General features: G+C 43.6%; 1 protein-coding gene across 1 annotated transcript in view; it reads left to right on the forward strand.

Annotated features, from left to right (window-relative positions):
* ELOVL2 (ELOVL fatty acid elongase 2) overlaps positions 1 to 11,795 on the forward strand; it is a 63,615-nt gene extending 51,820 nt beyond the window's left edge. Inside the window, exons 5-8 of the mRNA XM_072729147.1 lie at positions 3,712 to 3,883; positions 6,314 to 6,438; positions 7,136 to 7,270; positions 8,776 to 11,795. Coding sequence (XP_072585248.1) covers positions 3,712 to 3,883; positions 6,314 to 6,438; positions 7,136 to 7,270; positions 8,776 to 8,901 — 558 coding nt within the window. The 3' untranslated portion in view covers positions 8,902 to 11,795. The remainder of the gene's footprint in view (positions 1 to 3,711; positions 3,884 to 6,313; positions 6,439 to 7,135; positions 7,271 to 8,775) is intronic.
* Positions 11,796 to 20,082: the final 8,287 nt, after the last annotated feature.

Genomic DNA, 20,082 nt, shown 5'->3' on the forward strand with positions numbered 1-20,082 from the left:
CTAAATAAAGTAAAAAAATAAAAAGACAGTGTCAGAATAAACCAAAACCTAACAAAGTGGTCTCCTTTTGGGTGAAGGAACTGGGCAGAGGGCGATAGGGAAGCTAGACGTCTCTGAATGTACTCGGTGTCATATTTGATTTTGGAACCATTAAGTGTTTTACATAATGAAATAAAATCAAGTTAAAAAGAAAAAAGCAAGGCAGCCTTCCTAAAACCTGGAAACAAAAATAAATGAATGTATCCTTGTATTAAGTTGGTGACATAACCATCTACAGAATTACTCCAAGTGACTTAAAAACACTGTTTTGACTGAGCATCCCTACGGGGATATATCTTAACAATATTCAGTAATTTTTTTTGGTTTCTGTTAATTAAAATATTGGTATTGCTTTTTTGAGACTATTATAGATACTCTAGGATAAGTATATGATAATAGCATTACAACTAGCATATGAGACATGGAAAAAAAGGCATCAATAAAAAAAAACTAACAATCATAGATTCATATTGGAAATATCAGGATTTCTTCTTTCTAAAAACAAGTTTTTTTTTTAGCTAATCTTCAGAAAAGGCCTAGTCAGTCTCTGACAGCCTAGTGCAATGAGCAATGAATACCCAGATTGTGCTTTCTAAATATAATTTTGCACCAGAAGGGATTAGGCTTCTGAGAGAATTGGCCAGTTCCCGGTTTGGGGTGGGAAGAGTATATAAGCAGAATTGAGGACATCTTGTGACAGAGAGCAAGCAAGCTGTCCAGGACTACTCTGATTATTACAAAAAGATGTAGGAGCCACCTTGTAGGGGACTCCCAGTGCTCAAGATGAGACAATTCAAAAAGATTACTGACTGGAATGGATTGAAACATTAAATTTATTTAAAAACCATGAGTTTAAAATGATCCTAAATGATACCTTGTTATCTTTTGAAGGTTGCTAGAATACCAACTCATTCTAGAGAAAAAAAGTTAAAGGGAAAGGAATATTTTTCTTTGCTTAAGATTTTATCAGAGAGAGGGGATCCCTGGGTGGCTCAGTGGTTTAGTGCCTGCCTTTGGCCCAGGGCGTGATCCTGGAGTCCCTGGATGGAGTTCCGCATCGGGCTCCCGGCGTGGAGCCTGCTTCTCCCCCCTCCTGTCTCTCTCTCTCTCTCTCTCTCTCTCTCTCTCATGAATAAATAAATAAATCTTAAAAAAAAAAAGATTTTATCAGAGAGGATGAGTAGGGGAAGGGGCAGAGATTGAGGGAGAAGCAGACTCCCTGGTGAGCAGGGAGCCCAGGAGGACAGAGGGCTGGCTGGATCCCAGGACACTGAAACCATGATGTGAGCCCAAGCAGAGGCTTAACGTGGAGCCACCCAGGTGCCTCTTTTTTTTTTTTTACTTTCGTATGTAAATTTCCAAATAGAGGAAGAGCTCTCCTCTATAGAAGAGGAAAATGCGTAAAAAGAGAATTAGAAAATCATTCTTTTGCAAGTCCTAGTGGAATGATGGATCTGTTCAGCAGTCATTCATAAGCGATAAAACTGTTGGGTGAAAGGTGACCAGAAACTTCATTATGATTGGATTTGGCTGTTAATACCTGAACTCTGTTAAAAAAGGTCAGCAGGACACCCCAAAATTCTGTGCCTCCCAGTGTGATGGCCAGGCAGTACATAGAACCTCAGGCCAAGGACTCCTGCCCAAACCCCTAAATATCAGTCCCATAAGCCTCTAAATCTAGTTGCTAGCTCTAGAAGATGTGAGGGGATAGAGAAGCAAGCTAAATAACACTAGGAATCCATAGTATTAGGAATTCTTTACAACAGCTGATCTAGCTTTTGTACGTGGAGAGAAGCAAGGAAAGGGGGCTGTTACTGATCAGAAGAGACTGAAGAACCACAGCGCATCATGCAAGCTGGACCTTGTTTGCATCCGGATTTTTTTTTAAAGATTTATTTATTTATTTTTGATAGAGAGAGAGAGAGAGAGAGAGAGAGAGAGAGAGAGGGGCAGAGACACACAGGAGGAGGGAGAAGCAGGAGAAGCAGGCTCCATGCCGGGAGCCCGACGTGGGACTCGATCCCGGGACTCCAGGATCGTGCCCCGGGCCAAAGGCAGGCGCTAAACCACTGAGCCACCCAGGGATCCCCTTGCATCCGGATTTAAGTCAATTATAAAAAGACATTTTTGAGACAGATTTGAACATGGAGGAAGCTATTAGTAGATACTAAGGAGTTAATTTTATTGGCTGATAATATGGTGGTTACATTTTTAAAAAGTGTTGGTTTTTATAGATAAAATGATACTTTGCGTTTGCTTATAATATGCCACACATACCCCTAAAAATGTTCAGAAATAGAATTCAACAAATTGGAATCCTGTTGAGAACTTTGAGGTTTAGTGATAACACAGGTCCTTTATACATATACTCCTTGCATTTATGGATGTTTGACAAGTTCCATAACAAAACCATGCTTATTCGATAATATTAAAGATTTTAATTGAAAGGTTTCTACTAAGATGTACAGTTTTAACTTTTTAAAAAATCCATCTTTAAAGCTGTAATACAAAAAATATATATTTCTCTGCACCCACTTTATTTCTAATGTATTATCACATACCATATTTTGGGATATTCTCTAAGGGTTGTTGTTTTAGGTTTTTATTTGGCTTACTGCCTGTGAAGTTTAATTGTACCCTTAAACATTAAGGTGGACAAGCCACCACACCTTATTATGTTCTTGGGAAGCAGACAATAGAGCATGATATTCTAACTTCAAAGTTCCCGTTATATATAATCTTCTCATATGTTTAAATGTTACCACTAAAACCACAGCATCCTTAAAGTATTTCCCCCTGTAGCTGAGATTTTTGTAAGGGGCTCAGGAGGGAAGGGAAGTGGGAGGAAGAGCATTTTGATTTTAAGTTTTTATTTAAATTTCAGTTAATATCCAATGTGATATTAGTTTCAGGCGTACAGTGTTGTGATTCAGTACTTCCATACAACCCTGGAGGCATCTGGATTTTAAATCTGAGGAGACTTGAGAGAAGTAGTCTTCTACTTATAGGCTGCTCCTGGGCCCTCGAGCGGTTAAGAGACAAAAACATAGGTACCTTAGAGGAATAGGGGGAAAAAATGAAAACCTAGTGAACCAAAAGTGGTGATCTGTTGAGTGCTAAGCACTGAGCAAAGGGGGGACAGTTCCTGCCCTCCGTGACCCTAATGACAGGTCACGCTTACTGAGAGCAGAGGCATAATTTGGGGAATACAAAGGCAGCAGAGGCTGATTCGGCCTAAGACAAGCCAGGAGGAGGGGAAGGTAGAGTTCCAGAGGTAGGAGGGTGGATATGGGGAGGAGGGTGCTAGGAAGCCCGGAGTGCACACATCGCAGCAGGTGCTGGAGGAAGGGTGAGCAGAGCACGCTGACCACGCATGTCTGAGGGGGCCCTGGAGGTGGCAGCTGTGCCTTCGGGGCAGGAGCCTGGGCCCTGCAGGTGCACAGGAGCAGCCCGATCAGATCTGCTTGTTGGAGGGGCAACTCGTTTTTGCCATAATGGGGTGGGCCACTGGGAATAAGGAGAAACTGGAGACAGAGGTATCAGGAAGATACTGTCTTGGTTATCTGAGAAAAATGCATGCAAGTGAAACACAGGTTTCTAGAGGGAGCTAGGGCAGCAGGAGGGGCATTTTCATGGCTCACCTTTTCTGTTCCTGTTTTCACATTCTTACAGGTAGCCAAGGTGTTATGGTGGTACTACTTCTCCAAATCCATAGAGTTCCTGGACACAATTTTCTTTGTTTTGCGGAAAAAAACCAGTCAGATTACTTTTCTTCACGTGTACCACCATGCCTCTATGTTTAACATCTGGTGGTGCGTTCTGAACTGGATACCTTGCGGGCAGAGTAAGTGACTTTGTTGATTTTTCAGTTCTCCGTAACCAGTCTTCTAAGCCCACTGGTGAGCGTCTTGTACTGAATATTGCATATGGATCAGGAGAGAGGGAAGGGAGGCCATAGGGAAACACGTATTTGCCAGTGGCCAGTTAGTGTTTGTTTGGTCTTTGGTTCTGACAAAATCAGAGAATTGCCTTAAATTTTAAAAACATTTTTTTTCCATGCACCAAATGTCTGAGGGTCAGAAGCGTGCACCCCAGCTACAGCAATCTTACTCCAGCACCAGGGGCTGAAGGACACCCATGGAAATAAATATGGCACCTTCCCCAGTTGCCCCTTGGCAGTGCTATAGCTTGGGGTCATTTCAACTTCTAGGACTTTTTTTCCCATTCTGAAAAATTAAGATCACATCTCCTTGTGGCTTTCAATATTTTTTTTTAACAGAGAGCTACGATACATATTCTATCCTAGCCTCTGTTCAGGCATATACTTTGTATGAAACAAGAATTTTAGGAAATCTTTCCCCTAGCTGTGTGTGATGCACTCCGGATTTTGTTGTAATTCTTCACTTTTCCAAAAGGCTGATGATGACTCTCACTACAGTGATTTCACAGTTCACTAAGGTCTCCATTATGACCTGCAGTAGCAACAGCAGGTCGCTGTTGCTCTCTGATTGTCTTTTATCCCCAAATCTGAAAATGTCCTATAAACTCTCAAAACAGGTAAAACTTAAATCAAAATGATTTGGGGATCTTAGAGATATATTTTTTTAAATGTCAAGAATGTTTGGAATAGGTCAGGATCAGTGACTATGAAGATGCAAATTGAAACCAGCATGTGAAGAAGGAAATTGCTAGGGGTGCAGGAGTCAGGGAGAGATGGGATTTTTATACCTCTCCTGGACCAAAATCTAGTTTCTTGAGTTTAGTTATTAAGACCATGATAGACTTAGGCTGTAATCAACATATAGCTCATAATCAACATCAAAGAATTATTATCAAGGCTAAGTACTTTTTGTGCTTATCAGCTATTTCATTACAAATTACTCAACAGCTGAACGACAGTCTCCTATAATCTCTGTGTAAAGACCCAGGATTCCCGTAGGTAAGATGCTGTGACAATTTCTAGTCAACCTACAATATTATAAAAATTATAAGCAGCAGCTACTCATTTTCCATTCATTCATGGGAGTGAAAACTCGGGTGAGTAAAGAACTACCACTGACATTATGCTTAGCTGGCACTCTGAAATTCTTTCGTGTTTTCCTGTAAATCCAAGTTCTCTAACAAGTTATCCCAGCCAGTGTTTACTGAGGAATTACTGGAAGGGAGTGTGGGTTTCACTTCTTATTCATTGATAATGCATTTATCTACCCAGAACTCTGATTTAGAATTGGAAAACCAGGCTGGAGAATTTAAATTAAGCAGTGGAGGTGCAGTACTTCTCAGATTATGTAATATTATTCAGTCAATCCCATCACCACCCAGAGAGGTAATTACCATCACACCCGTTTTCCAGATGACAAAATCAAAATTCACAAAGTAAAATCCACATATTCCAGGGGACTTAGCTACTCAGGGTCCTCTAGCTCCTCAGCGCCTTCCGCTGCAGGACTCAGAGCTCCATCCGGATCCCCCAAGATAGCACGGAAGTAGTATTCACCTTGCCCGGCACTGTTGTAAGCACTTTGCATGTATTTATTGATTTAATCCTCACGACAGTGAGTATCCCGGCTTCCAACAAATAACCCGTCTCTGACATCTCATCCCTTGCAGCTAAATCCTTCTGCTTCTGAGTTGAGCCAACCAAGAACTTAGCTCTTTCCCTTTGGTTTCCTGAAACACACCCCTCGCCCACAGTGATGGCAGCTGCAGGGACTTCAGGAAGGCAGGGGTGGAGAGTGGCACAGCACAGGTTAGCACAGCAGATGTCCTAAAATTAAGTTTCCAATCTCTCTTGTCCCAGCGTCCTCCCCTGCTGCACCTGCCCTCGCCTCCCCCCTCCCCCCACGTCTCCTGGTTCCTGGGCCCCTTTCGGGTAGAATTTATAAAGAGCATCATACTCTCTTGTTCACCCACGTACCCTCTTTCCACAATCAAAATGATTCATCAAAGGTTTAGCGAAAGCAGAGACCCATCTCTTTCAAAGGAACTGTGCCACCAGTTTTAAGCTAACATGTCGTTTTTTCTCCCAGATTAGTGGATAGGAATGACAGATCAGGAATTACCTGTTTGGTTGACACTCTGGCTGAAGGGCCATCCCAGTCCTGTCTCAGTGACTGTGGCTGAACCCCGGAGTAAGGATAGCACAGAGACGAAGGTGAATTTCTCAGTGAGATTCCGGCGTGTGAGAGTAGTACAGTTTCTCCTCTTCAGCACAGGAAGACTCACTCCCATCTGCTAAAGGGCGAACAGTAATTTTTCTTCTGTACTTCTATAGGTTTCTTTGGACCGACATTGAACAGTTTTATCCACATTCTCATGTACTCCTACTACGGCCTCTCTGTGTTTCCGTCTATGCACAAGTATCTGTGGTGGAAGAAATATCTCACACAGGCTCAGCTGGTATGTTATCCCTTTGTTCAGCTTTTTTCCATGTGGAGCATCCAAATATATTCTCACAGGTGGAGGAAAGGCATCTGTCATCTTTGACAGAGGCTTTTCTGTGTGAGGAGGCTGCCAGCTTCTCTCTCAAATTAGCCTTTTTTAAAAAAAAGATTTTATTTATTCACGAGAGAGAGAGAGAGAGAGAGAGAGAGAGAGAGAGAGGGAGGCAGAGACATAGGAAGAGGAAGAAGCAGGCTCCATGGGGAGCCAGATGCTGGACTCCATCCCAGGACCCTGAGATCATGACCTGAGCCAAAGGCAGACGCTTAACCATGAGCCACCCAGGTGCCCCTCAAATTGCTTCCTTGTAAGAATTGAACCTGCTGTGCTAAAGTGTCCCCTGTGGATACAATGAGCGCATTCCTAGCTTTGAAACGTAGATGATACGTAGATGATTTAACACAGACATTAATGTTAAAAGATTCCTCTCTACGCAAAGAATTTCACCCGCTACCTTTCCATGAGAAAATTAGTGGTAAGTGTCCACACCTACCAGTGTAATTTCAAGTAAGCTGTCCAGAGAGGATAGTGGGCTGCTACAGAGTTTTGTTTTATTCCTGCGAAACTTAGGGATTGCTGTCAAACTTCAAAATGGTTTTCCTGTGGCCTGCCTGTAGCCTCACGGTGCCGCCCTCCTGCCCCCCTCTCCCTGCAGGTGCAGTTCGTGCTCACCATCACACATACCATGAGTGCAGTGGTCAAGCCCTGTGGCTTCCCCCTGGGCTGTCTGATCTTCCAGTCTTCCTACATGCTCACATTAGTCATCCTCTTCCTGAACTTTTATGCACAGGTAAGTGACCGGTCAGTCTCCAGCGGCAAGACCGAGCGCAGAGTGTTGGCCCTCACAGCAGGCTTAAGGTTGCTGATTGAGTCAGGGAGCACATACCTGGGAACGGAGGCACAGACACCTGCCCCTCTCACTCTACTCCCTGCATCCTCCTCTTGGACGATAACCACTGCCGTAGCCCAGGGGGCCCTTTATTCTAGCTTAATGAAGTCACACGTTTGGTTCATGTGTTTGCACCGTGCTGCCAAAGTCTTCTATGTGGAGGCAGCAAATCTGTTTGAATGGAGGAGGACACAGGCTCAGTGACTTGAGTAATCAAATTGGTTTCTATGTCAGCAACTGGGACACTGCAGAATCACTATTTGGGAAAAAAAATTCTTTTAGGGCTAGCCCTGGTGGTCACATTGGCTTTTTCTTCACTAAGTGTCATTTCCTTTTTAAGCAATCGTTTAAATGGAGCAGAGCCTCAGAACGCAAGTTCAGAGCCGCTCTGTGAAGACAAAAACTGATGGAAGCCCTAACGGAGTGTAGGCCTTGGGTGGTCGGAGATTTTAAGTTGCCCTCCTTTGGGGGCTTTAAAAAATACTGTAGAAACATATTTATATTCAAAATGGTACTTTCTCGAAATTGCAATCAGCTGTATTTCTTTATTCAGACAAGTGCTTGCTTTCTCCGTTTGCGTGTGCTGCAAGTTAACCCACAAGGGGCTTCGTCAAGCTGTGGGAACCTGAACTTCTGGCGGGTTCTTAAGCCCCCATGTTTCTGAAATTGGTTTGGCCAGGCTTTGTGCTTTGTAAGAGATAAAAGTTTCCTGTGAGAATTTCTGAAGAAATAACCATGGGGAAAACCAAACAAATCCAGCTGAACAGAAGCAGAAACAGACCAGCAGGGAAGCTAAGGGAGTCCACGTGGTGCCTGAGGAGTGTGTGTGGCCCCACAGGGTGGGCAGTGGGCTCAGGACTTCAACCCTACTTGTTGGTTCAAATGGAGTCTTACTCCTTAGAGATGAGTATACAATTTCAGTCCTGACCCTTGTTAATACCATTGCTTAAAAAAAAAAAAAAAAAAAAAAAAAGATGAAATCAGGTATTTTGTCAGAATAGGAAGGACATGCCAAAACCCAAATCAAGCCAGAATCTGAGGTACTGGTATTTTTTGAATAACAGCACTTTTTCAATTTGAATTGGAAAGGATCTGATTTTTAGGAACTACAAGTAAGCAACTAACACAGAATAATTTGAATGCTAATCCCATAATACATAAATCCTAGCCAGTGTCGACAAGGTGAAAGAAACAACCTTTTGTTGTAATTCATTCATGTTTGTCTTGGTTTCCTACCCTATTTATGGTTTTAACCATTAGCTTAAAAATTGTCATATTACAAAAATTCTCCTTTGTCCATTATACAATCAAACCATGAACTGTTTTAGATGATATGCCGTGTCAGAGACAGAGTCTTACTCAAGAATCCCTTTCTTCTTCCTCTTTGAAATATATACATCCAACAGACATACCGGAAAAAGCCAGCGAAGGAAAATATGGAAGAGCCACCTGCAGGGAAAGAAGTCAAGAATGGTTTTTCCAAAGCCTACGTCACCGCAGCCAACGGGGTAATAAACAAGAAAGCACAGTAAATGCCGAATAACAGACCAAGCACATATGACAGCCTAACAGATTCGCTTGTTTTAAAGCAAAGACTGAATTGAAAGTTATATTATGTTTTAGCATAAACTAATTTCTTTTGAGTTTATAAATCATTTGTACCCGGAATGTATTAATATATTGCCATTAGGTTAATCTGTTACCTGAATGCTCCCATTAGCACACCGTGTCACCTCAGAACTGGTGCAGCTTCTCTCCTCCTCCCCACAAGCCGAGCCCCTCGCCAGAAACTGTCTTCATAACGCCTTATGCACATACAAAGCCAGGAGACATGGAGCCTTGTTTTCCAAAGTCAGTCTTCAAATAAAAGGTTTTATTCAGATTAAAATGCTTAAAACAAAATGTTAGTTTCTAACTACAGGGTATGTCTTAATCTATATGAAGCAATAATTGCTTTATCCTCATGAAGCAATAAAGTCATCAGTCCATTTGTTCCCTTAGGATTCCATCCCGGAAAATATTAAAATGGATTATAAATGGAAGCCAGGAGAACCTAGCAAAACTTTTCTCTTTTAAGGAAGAGTCTGTCAGAGGCCTAAGTCTCAACTTAGTGATACAGCAGTGAAATTTGTATTTTGACGATTACTTTTTCTAAGAAGAAAAAAAAAAATCCTCTGCCAAATCCTCAGAGCTCAGGGGCTTTGGATAGGAGTTGTTCCGTTTTAACTTGGTTTCCATAACTATTCATATATTCGCATCTACCTCCTATGTTCCATTCCCCTAGGTTAGTTGTAAACAGGCACCTTGCCCAGTTTTAAAAGCAGGATCTAACTCGGGCTGCCTGTTTTGCTTTCCGACCAGGAATCTTCCCTTCTCCCTAGAAGGATAAGCCACTGAAATATTTGTAAATCAGAGCAGTTGGGGCAAAACAGACACTGACTTTGCCTGCTATGTCTCGTGAGTCTGCTTCTATTAGCCCCACATACCTGCAGTCACTCTTTGCAGTTTAGGTTTTTGAAAAGAGGAAGCAGAGAGGACTATGGAAAGATCCTGACACTGAGCCGGGGCCTGGGAATGCACCTCGATGAAAAGTGCCAATTTGGCAAAATCAGCACCTCCCTTCCATGCCCGGCTGACATGAGTTCTAATGGAGAACAAGCACAGAAGCAGAGAGGAAAGCAGGAGTGGATAGTGTTTTTTTTTTTTTTCTCCCCAAGTATTGGGCTTTGACTGTTGCACCAAGAACAGAAATATTTTTTGAAGATGTGAGGAAGATTTATACCCTGTAGTACAAGACGTGCCACCTGTGACACCTTCTCTTTCAAATAACCTGTAGGTCGTAGGGTTGAGGTCAGCAGCACAAGTGCCAGAAAGGCATCTTACGGTGGCCTGGACACAGGGCAGTCGGTTAGGGAGTGACTTTCTGTCGTCTTTCCCCTTGCTTTCTAGGGTTTGACATTCTTTTCCCCACTTAAAAAGGAGCTTGGACTCTGGTACGACACTGAACATGGACACCGTTCATGTTTTCTCACTTTTCACTCACGTCCACTCCCCTCGCAGGTCCCAGCCTGCTTTGTGGAAGGAACAGATCTTAGCTGGTTGTCATAGTAATTGCACTGTGCATAGATGTACGTGTGACATATGGTCACTTGGTCCATTTTTATTGAACAGACGTTTAGGTCTGATGCCAGCTTACTCTTGGATTTATTTTTCTAAAAAGTTTTCTAAAATTAATTTTTCTAGGGTGCTTAATCCCCACTTTATTCCATCCCAGCAGAAATTCAATTTAAAATAAGGGCTAGCCCCAAGTATGCCTCTGATGACTCCCCTGTCACAAAACACGGGTTGGACTAAGGAGAAAACCCCTCAGGGCAACTGGATTCTAGTTCAGCTTTAGGTCCCAAATGAAGACTAAAAATCTGTTATCAAAGTGCATTCTGGGGGAAAAAATGAGAATCGGGGAGAAGCTGGACCTTACCAGGCATTCATTGTTTGCAGCTGGTTCTCAAATGTCAGGGAAGCCCTAGAATCTCCCCGTTCAGCGTCTTACCTGCAATTTTGGTGCTTTCCTGGACTTGGTATTGGCAGAGCAAGGAGGGAAGCCGTCCTTTAGCCGAATGACAAAGCCCAACAGCTCTAATTATAGGGCAGTTGGAAACCTCTCAGTTTTCAGTGGGAAAAATACGGGTAGTTTGCGCTTTCCAGCTCAATTCAGAGGTTTCAGGGCGTGATTTCCCATTGGATCTTTAATTCTAGTGAAGCTAATCAAACACTGCTCGCCTTAAACCATTCCACGGCTGATACGAACACACAGAGCTGTGAAATCCTAGCCATGAAAACTGAATCAGCTAAAATATTTTAACTTGTCATTACGTATTGGAACTTTAAAAAGCAAAATGTCTACATTTAATGTGATTTTCCTAAGACTGCAAAAAAAAAAAAAAAAAAAAAAACCTATCTAATCTGTTAGAAGAATGAAAACTTTTTGTTCCCAAATTTCCTTTTATTAATAAGAATGAAAATACAAACTATAAGCACGTTAAAAATTCCTATTGTTTTTTAAACAAAATGGAATGTTAGATGGAAATGAAGTGACATTTTCAACCCATCAAAATGCTATATTGAAGCCCTTACGCATTTTGAGAGAGGAGGTCATCCCCATGGCCACCAGAGGGATTGTTTGTAAGGCAAAGGATACTTACTGTTAAGGGCATGTAAGAGGCTATTCTGACTCTTCCGTATCATTTTATGAGGTTTTCCTTTTTTTAGAAAGTAAGGATATCACTTTCTGGTTTTCCTTAGAAAGTACTTGAGCCCATACTATCATGGTTGGGGTGGACAGGGAGGCAGGAGAAGCCATTTTTCTTTGTAGACAGATAAGCATTCTGTATGATTGTTGTATAATAAATTGATTTTTACACTAAAACAGAGCATGTTGAGATTGTTCTTATTTGGTTCAAAGACCTTAAAATGTGTGCCTGCATGGTATTCCAAATGACCTATTACTCAGGTATCTTTTTTTTTTTTTTAATAAAGGGATATTTTAGCAATTCATTTTAAACGTTTAATTCTTCATTTCAATAAACAATGCATGGCCTGTTACGTAACATGATTACCTTTACACAGTATTCATAGACCAAGTTAAACTGTTTCAGGAAATGGTTATTACAGGAAAAACGTAAGACCAATTAGACGAGCAGAGGATATGATGGTTATAACAGATCTGCTCCATAGAATAACCTGAGGAGGAGCCCTGGCATGGTTGAGGGGACGATGCTCTGGGCCCCAGTCTGGCAGAGAGGGGCTGAGCTGAGGAGTGGGATGTGAGCAGAGACTTGGCCACCCTGAAGCCCCAGAGAGACTTAATCTTAAGTCAAGGTCATGGAGCAGGATCACTGATAGGCGGTGGTGTGTCAGTGTAGAGTGTTGAGCAGTGATATTAAAAAGAGCAAGTCCAAAAGATGTGCTCAAAGTCCGCTTTTGAAATTGCTTAAATTCCTGGATAGTAACGGGGATGGCGCAAGAGGGGAACTTCACCGTAGCTCTCTGAATGGGGGCCAGAGGTTTCAGGCATGAGCACGAGAGGACGGTTTAAAGAGCCTCCACTTAAAAAAAAGAAAAAAAAATAAAAGAAAAAAAATAAAAGGAAATCTCAGTAGATTAAGATTTTTATTTATTCATAAGAGACAGAGAGAGGGGGAGAGAAGCAGAGACACAGGCAGAGGGAGAAGCAGGCTCCATGCAGGGAGCCCAACGTGGGACTCAATCCGGGGTCTCCAGGATCACACCCTGGGCTGAAGGCAGGTGCTAAACCGCTAAGCCACCCAGGGACCCTGAGATTCCCTTTTAAACAGTGGGTGGAATCAATTCATGCTTACAAATAGAAGAAATCCTTTTGTCTCGAGGGCAAAGCCTAATAATTTACTGCAAAGTAAAAGACCTCCTCTAAGCGTTCACCCCATTATGTTTCTTAGTTTCTTTATATAAAGAAAACTCCAGTGTGTTTTGGTTACAGCAGGCTTTTTTTCAAAATCAGTCACATCCACATACCAAGAGTTCTCTTCCGAGGCACACAAAGAAATAAGCACGCTCACAGGACTGCGGTCACCAGAAATATGTCTTGACCTTCAGGAGGTCATGGTTTTCAGGAAAGCATGATTTTCAGTCATAGAAAAAAAGAAAAAGTGTGGGTCCATGCGTAGGTCATTTTCCTGTCTTAGGAAACTGTGGAGGGAACACTGGAGTAACAGCAAGAGGGCAAGCAGCTTGCAACTGCGGTCGTTCTGGGTCTTGGGGGCCGCTCCCGGGGACCCACCGTGAAGGTGGCTGAGGCCAGGTCCCTGCAAGCCCCTACAGCACCGCCTACAGCTCGCTGACCCCTGAAGGCACCCGAGCCTGGGACTCCTGAGCACTGAACAACCAGAGAACGTTTTCTTCAAGTTTGCCTGGGTTGATGTCCTAGCCGAGGAGGGTCATGAACTCCACATCCCTTAGTAACAAATACTAGACATTGCAATTTCTCAAAGATTGAAGCACTCCGCGGAGCTAGCCCGGGTAGAACGAGCCGTCATTAAAAAAAAAAAGAAAAAAAAAAAAAGCTAGTTTAGCCCTCTGGGATTTAGATAAACTCTGGAAATAGTAACGTTTGCTTAACTATTTGTCAGATCTACCTTGCCCGGTGCTGCGGATTACGCTAGAGATGCTGGAGTGACCCGGGTGACCCCCTGCCCCGGGAGTTCCCAGTCCGGTACAGTAGATGGGGAAACGTGCGTCACCGAGAAGGGGAGCACGGGAGGCAGGGGGCCGGGAAAGCTGGAGGCGGCGAGAGCGTCGGGGATGAGAGGGCTCGGTGCGGGCCAGGCAGGGGCTTTGCTCAGGAAGATTCGGAGGTTCAGCGCCAGGATCCCAACGGAGTCCCCGTCCCCCCAGCAAGTACCGGGTGCCGCCTCGCGCCTGGCGTCGCCCCGGGTCTGGAACAAAGTGGCAAAGAGAAAACCCAAGTTCCCGCTGCTGGCGGCCCGGGGGGCGTGACAGGATGGGGGGGACGGGTGGGAGCCCGCGGCGGCGGGCAGGCCCGGGCATGGGGCACAGGGCTCAGGGTCCTGCCCAGGCCTGGCCGGCGCGCACCTGTCCACGTCCACACATGCACCTGGCCGTGTTGCAGCCACACGCACCTGGCCGTGTCCACGCATGCACCTGGCTGCGTTCACGCATGCACCTGGCTGTGTCGCAGCCACGCACGCACCTGGCCGCGTCCATGCACACCTACTGCATGTCCAGCCACACACACACCTGTCTGTGTTGCAGCCATGCACACCTACCGCGTGTCACAGCCACACACACACCTACCACGTGCCCAGCCACACACAGACCTGGCCATGTCGCAGTGATACACATACACCTACCACGTGTCACAGGCACACACACACACCAGGCCCATGTCACAGGGACATGCACACACCTACCATGTGTCACAGGCACACACACACCTGGGCCATGTGATAGTGATACACCTACTGTGTGTCACAGCCACGCACACACCTGGCCCATGTCACAGGGATACACATACACACACACACACCTGGTGTCCCCCCCCCCACACACACATACATATATATAAATAAAAAGATTTTAAGCAATTGGTTTATGTAACTGTGGGAGGTCAGCAACTGAAATCTGTAGGGCAGGCCAGCAGGCTAGAAATTCAGGTCAGAATGGTGTCACCTTGAGTCTGAAATCTTGCGAGGCAGGCCAAGAGGCTGGAAACTCAGGTAGGGTTTCCATGTTGCAATATTGACTCAGAATTGCTCCTTTTTCAAGTTGTCTTTGCTCTTAAGGCCTTCAGCTGATTGAATGAGGCCCACCCACACTATGGAGGATAACTCGCTTTACTCAAAGTCTACTGATTCAAATATCAATTATGTCTATAAACCCCTTCTGGCAAGTCTAGACTGGTGTTTGAGCAGACAGTGGGTCATAGTGTACCGAAGTTAACACACAAAAATGAGCACCACATGTTCCCTTGGTAAAATGACCAAGGCCCCGCAACTTGTTTTTTACCCTTCTTGACTTCACTGCCACACAAAAAGGCTAACAGCCTCAGTCTCAAAATTCTCTTGGGCTTTGGCTTCTGAGACCCTGCAGAAGCCCAGAGATTCCCCTGCTGCTTTCTCCTCCTAAGATTACTAATTAGGTCATCTTTCATTTCTGCTAAGGCACAAAGGTGAATAAACCTTGAGAGCAGACCAGGCCACAGACTTGTAAAGCAACCGTCTCTGTACCACAAGAGAAGTGTGGTCTCAGAGATGAGTAAGGTCATTAAGCAAGCCCAGAGGAGGGGTAACAATTGACCTGGGTGGGAAGTAGAGAGGCCCTTCTGTAAGGAAAGGAAGTGGAGCCAGACCTGGAAGCACACTTAGAGACTCAGTGGTAGAAGGAGGAGAGAATTGGGTGAAGAGTTGTTCTAGTGGAAGGAAGCAGCAATATTAGAGAAAGGCATAATGACAGGGCTACTATTGTGCATTCCAGAAACTTCCACTAGTAAAGAGGAGCCTCAGTATAGAGCGTGCAGGGTGACAGGTAGAGGCAAAGGATGAGGCTAAACATGTTTAGCCTGGAGTGTGCTGCCACCAGGAAGCTGTGACAGTATTCTGGGGAGATGGACAATGGGTGCGATGGTCATGGAGAAAAATAATATAATTGGGGAAAGGAGAAGAGGTAGGAGAAGCCAGGGGCAGAGACACAGAACTGGGGTGGGGCCTGGAGGAGGAGATCATGAGGGAGATTTTACTGGAAGGTGCCACAAAACTTTAAGGTGGGAGGGAAAGAGTCAAACTTAAGAGCTGGAGCTTAGGGGAGGAGTGGATGGCGAGGCCATGAACTCACAGGGGAGGGCCTGTACTGGCACGGGGCTGAGCCACCAGAAAATGCCAGCATTGTGGACATACGTGGCATAAGGTGCATGCATAATCCCCAGTTGGGACTTGTCCAGTGGGCAGGTGCGATCGTACCGCACTCAGGTAGCCTTTGTGCCTGAAAGACAGGGAGAGGAGAGAGTTGGCACCTCCAAGACAGTTAACTAGAAAGGAAGGCTGAAGAGGGACTCAGAGAAAGGGGAGAGAGAAGTGTCCCCGAAGCCAAGGAAAGAGAATATGTAAACAGAGTCAAATGCTGCCAGGTGATCAGCTGAGCAAATGCGGAAGGAAGAGCACTCAGCTGGGTCATTGAGTTAACAAATTGCTGGGGCTTTAGAGTGAATGAGAGGAGCCCACCCCCTGCCCCGCCCAAAGAAAACCAAGCCACATGAAAATAATACCCAAGAATTAAAACTATGAAGGGAGACCCATAGTTGCTAAAAGAGAGCAAAGGGGAGTGTGAGTGAGGGGGAGTCTGAATGAACCTGCAGGTTGAGGGCAAGAAGCAGGTAACCAGGCCCCTCCCTTTGTTTCCAAAGGAAAAACAGAATATACTTCACTGCCCGATCCCCTGAAAGTTATCTCTGGCCTTGAACAAACCCCACATAGAACACAGCCCAGGGGAGCCCTGCCCCTTGGAAAGGCTTGGCCTCACTCTTTGCTGCTGGAAGGGTGGGGAAGGAGCCAAGTGGTAGGCGAGACATAAACTGAGGAGGGTCATGCACACAGCCCGACTTGCATCTCCAAGTGCGATGCCCAGTTTAAGATGGCAACACAGGAAGGTTCTGAACTCGCCTCCTCCACGGAACACACCAAATTACACCTCTTGATAGAAGAACAACTCGTCCTGAAGAACTAGGGGCCAACTGAACAGCTGTTGAACCAACCAAAGGCAAAGAAAAGAGCAAGACAGAGACGTGGTAACAAAGGGAACCCCCATTTGGGAACAGATGCCTGTCCTTGGGCACAGGAAAAAAAACCTGAGGTTTAAAGAAGCAACTAGCACATAGAAGATCCACTCTGCCAAGAACAACTCTGCCAAGCTGCAGAAGCAGCTGCAAGAAAGCTCTCCAGGTCAAAGGGAGGCAGTTTGTAATCCTACCCCATCTGGGAAGCCTGGACTGGAAGAGTCTAGACACCATGGCAAGTGGGTCTGGTCATCTCAGTCAGCTTGTGACCTCAGTGAAAGCCAGGATCCATAGACCAACGCCATCCCTAGATGTGCTGGGACATAGAAAAAGAGCCATGGTTTAAAAGGGCAGAGGATTTATGGGAACCCTCTCCTCTCCCTCCTGCTTCAAGGGCCCAAACTGGAGCAAGGTCTGGCCACCATAAGGGTGGTTTTGAATGTCATTACCGCAGGGTCCCGACGACACCACCACCGCTGGTGTCTCTGCTCATCACAGGGAACTGGTGCCCTCAGCAAGCCTGGGGTTCTAAAGCCCACACCAACTTCAGTCAGCTGGGGCACAGAAAAAAAGCCAAGGAACTGTGAGAATGTTCTATCCCCTCCCCTCAAAAGTTCAGATCAGCCACAGGGTGGTGCTGGGGTGCGTAAAACAAGCTGTGGTTTTCATTTATCTTTTTACTTTTTAAAATTTGTCATATCTTGTTTTGATTTTCTTCTTTTTGGACTTGTTCTTTTTCTTATTTTCTTTTGAAAAATTTATCGTGTTTTTTCTTTATTCTTTTGGTAAAAAGCCATTGTTTAAAAGCGTAACTAGCACATATAACCACAGTTCCAACCAACCAGCAAATGTCACCAAGCACATGCAGTCTGCATAGGTGTCACCATACATGAGACCACTCCTCAACTTTAGGAGAAGTAGTCATTTTGCCTAACCCATGGAAATAAACAGAGAGTCAACCTATTGGGGGAGACAGAAGAATGTGATCTAAAAGAAAGAACAGGAAAAAAAAAAACCTCAGAAGAACTATATGAAATAGAGATAAGCAATATGCCTGATAAATAATTTAAATAATTATAAAGATGCTGGGCTGGAGAAAAGAGTGAAAGAACTCAGACTTTCAACAAAGAGAGACAGAAAATATTGGAATGCCTGGGCTGGCTCAGTCAGTTAAGCATCTGCCTCTTGCTCAGGTCATGATCTCAGGGTTCTGGGATCAAGCCCCATGTCAGGCTACCCACTCAGTGGAGAGTCTGCTTCTTCCTCTCCCCCAACTCATCTGCTTTCTCAAATAAATAAAATCTTTTAAAAAAAGGAGAGATAGAAAATATTTAAAAGAACCAAGCAGAGCTAAGAATGCATTCACTGAAATAAAAACACATTAGAGGGAATAAACAGAGAAGAGGATGCAGAAGAATGTATTAGCGATCTGGAATGGTAATGGAAAGCATACAAACTAAACAAAGAAGAACTTTTAAAAATGGGGCTAGACTGAGGGAACTCTTAGACAACATCAAGCAAACAAATATTTGCATTACATGGGTCCCAGAAAAAGGAGAGAGAGAGAGAGAAAGGTGTAGAAACTTAAAGAAATAATAACTGAAAACTTCCCTAACCTAAGGACAGAAACAGACATCCAAGTCCAAGAAGCAAAGTTGCATATAAGATGGAACCCAAGGTGGTCCATACCATGGAACATAATAATTGAAATGTCAAAGGGTAAAGAAAGAATCTTAAAAGTAGCAAGAGAGAAATAAGAAGCTACCTAAAAGGAAAGGCTTATAAGGCTATCAGCTGATTTTTCAGCAGAAACTCTGTAGGCCAGAAGAGAGTGGCATGGTGTTTTCAAAGTGCTGAGAAGGAAAAAAAAGACCCTACAACCAAGAACGCTCTACCTGGCAAGGTTATCACTCAGATTTGAAGGAGAGATAACATCCCCCAGACAAACAAAATATAGTTTATCACCACTAAATCAGCTTTACAAGAAATGTTGAAGGGACCTCTTTAAGTGAAAAGGAAATGGCCATAGACATAAGATGAATAAAAAGATGTAAACTATTACAACATACACATAAAATGTGGAGAAGGGAGTAAAAAGGGAAGAGAAGGAGGAAAAGACAAATATTTTTTTCTTTTTAAGAATGTGTTTGAACTTAAATTACCATCAAAATAATATGGACTGCTATTTACTTAGGATGCTATATATGGACCTCATGGTTACTGCAAACCTCAAACCGTGATAGATTCGTAAAAAGAGAAAGAAAGCCAAATAGAACATGATGGATACATATCAGTCACAAAGAAGGAGAGCAAGAGAAGAAAGGAACAAAATGCTACAAAAATAAGAGGCATCCATATTGGTAAAGAAGTTAAATTGTCACTATTTGCAGATGACATGAAATACTATACTTAGAAAATACTGGAATAAATGCATTCACTAAAGTTGAATATTAGAATAAATGCATTCAGTAATACCCAGAAATTAGTAGCATTTCTATACACAACAGAGTTGAAGAGAATTTTTTAAAATACTATTTACAATAGCACCGCAAAGAATACCTAGCAATAAACTTAACCAAAGAGAGGAGAGACCTATACTTTGAAAACTATAAAATACTGATGGAAGAAATGGAAGTTGATACAAACAAATGGAAAGATATCCCATACTCACAGGTCTAAAGAATATTATCAAAATACCCAGTGTACCCTATGGATTCAATGCAATCTCTACCAAAATACCAATAGCATTTTTCACAGAACTAAAACAAATACTACTAAGATTTGTATGGAACCAAAGACTGGGGATCCCTGGGTGGCGCAGCAGTTTGGCGCCTGCCTTTGGCCCAGGGCGCGATCCTGGAGACCCGGGATCAAATCCCACATCGGGCTCCCGGTGCATGGATCCCGCTTCTCCCTCTGCCTGTGTCTCTGCCTCTCTCTCTCTCTCTGTGACTATCATAAATAAATAAAAAATTAAAAAAAAAGAATTAAAAAAAAAACAAAGACTGAATGACAAAAGCAATATTCAGAAAGAAGAACAAAGCTGGAGGCATCACAATTCCAGATTTCAAAATATACTACAAATCTGTAGTACTCAAAACAGTATATTACTGGCACAGAAACAGACACATAAATCAATGGATCACAATAATGGCCCCCCAAATAAACCCACATTTATGTGATTAATTAATTTATAACAAAGGAGGCAAGAATATACAATGGGGAAAAGACAGTCTTTTCAATAAATGGTGCTGGGAAAACTGGACAGCTACATGTGAAAGAATGAAACTGAACCACTTTCTAACACCATACACAAAAATAAACTCAAAATGAATTAAAGACCTAAATGTGACATGAAACCATAAAAATCCTAGAAGAGAACACAGGCAGT

Source organism: Vulpes vulpes, chromosome 12, assembly GCF_048418805.1.
Source record: "Vulpes vulpes isolate BD-2025 chromosome 12, VulVul3, whole genome shotgun sequence".
Taxonomy (NCBI): domain Eukaryota; kingdom Metazoa; phylum Chordata; class Mammalia; order Carnivora; family Canidae; genus Vulpes; species Vulpes vulpes.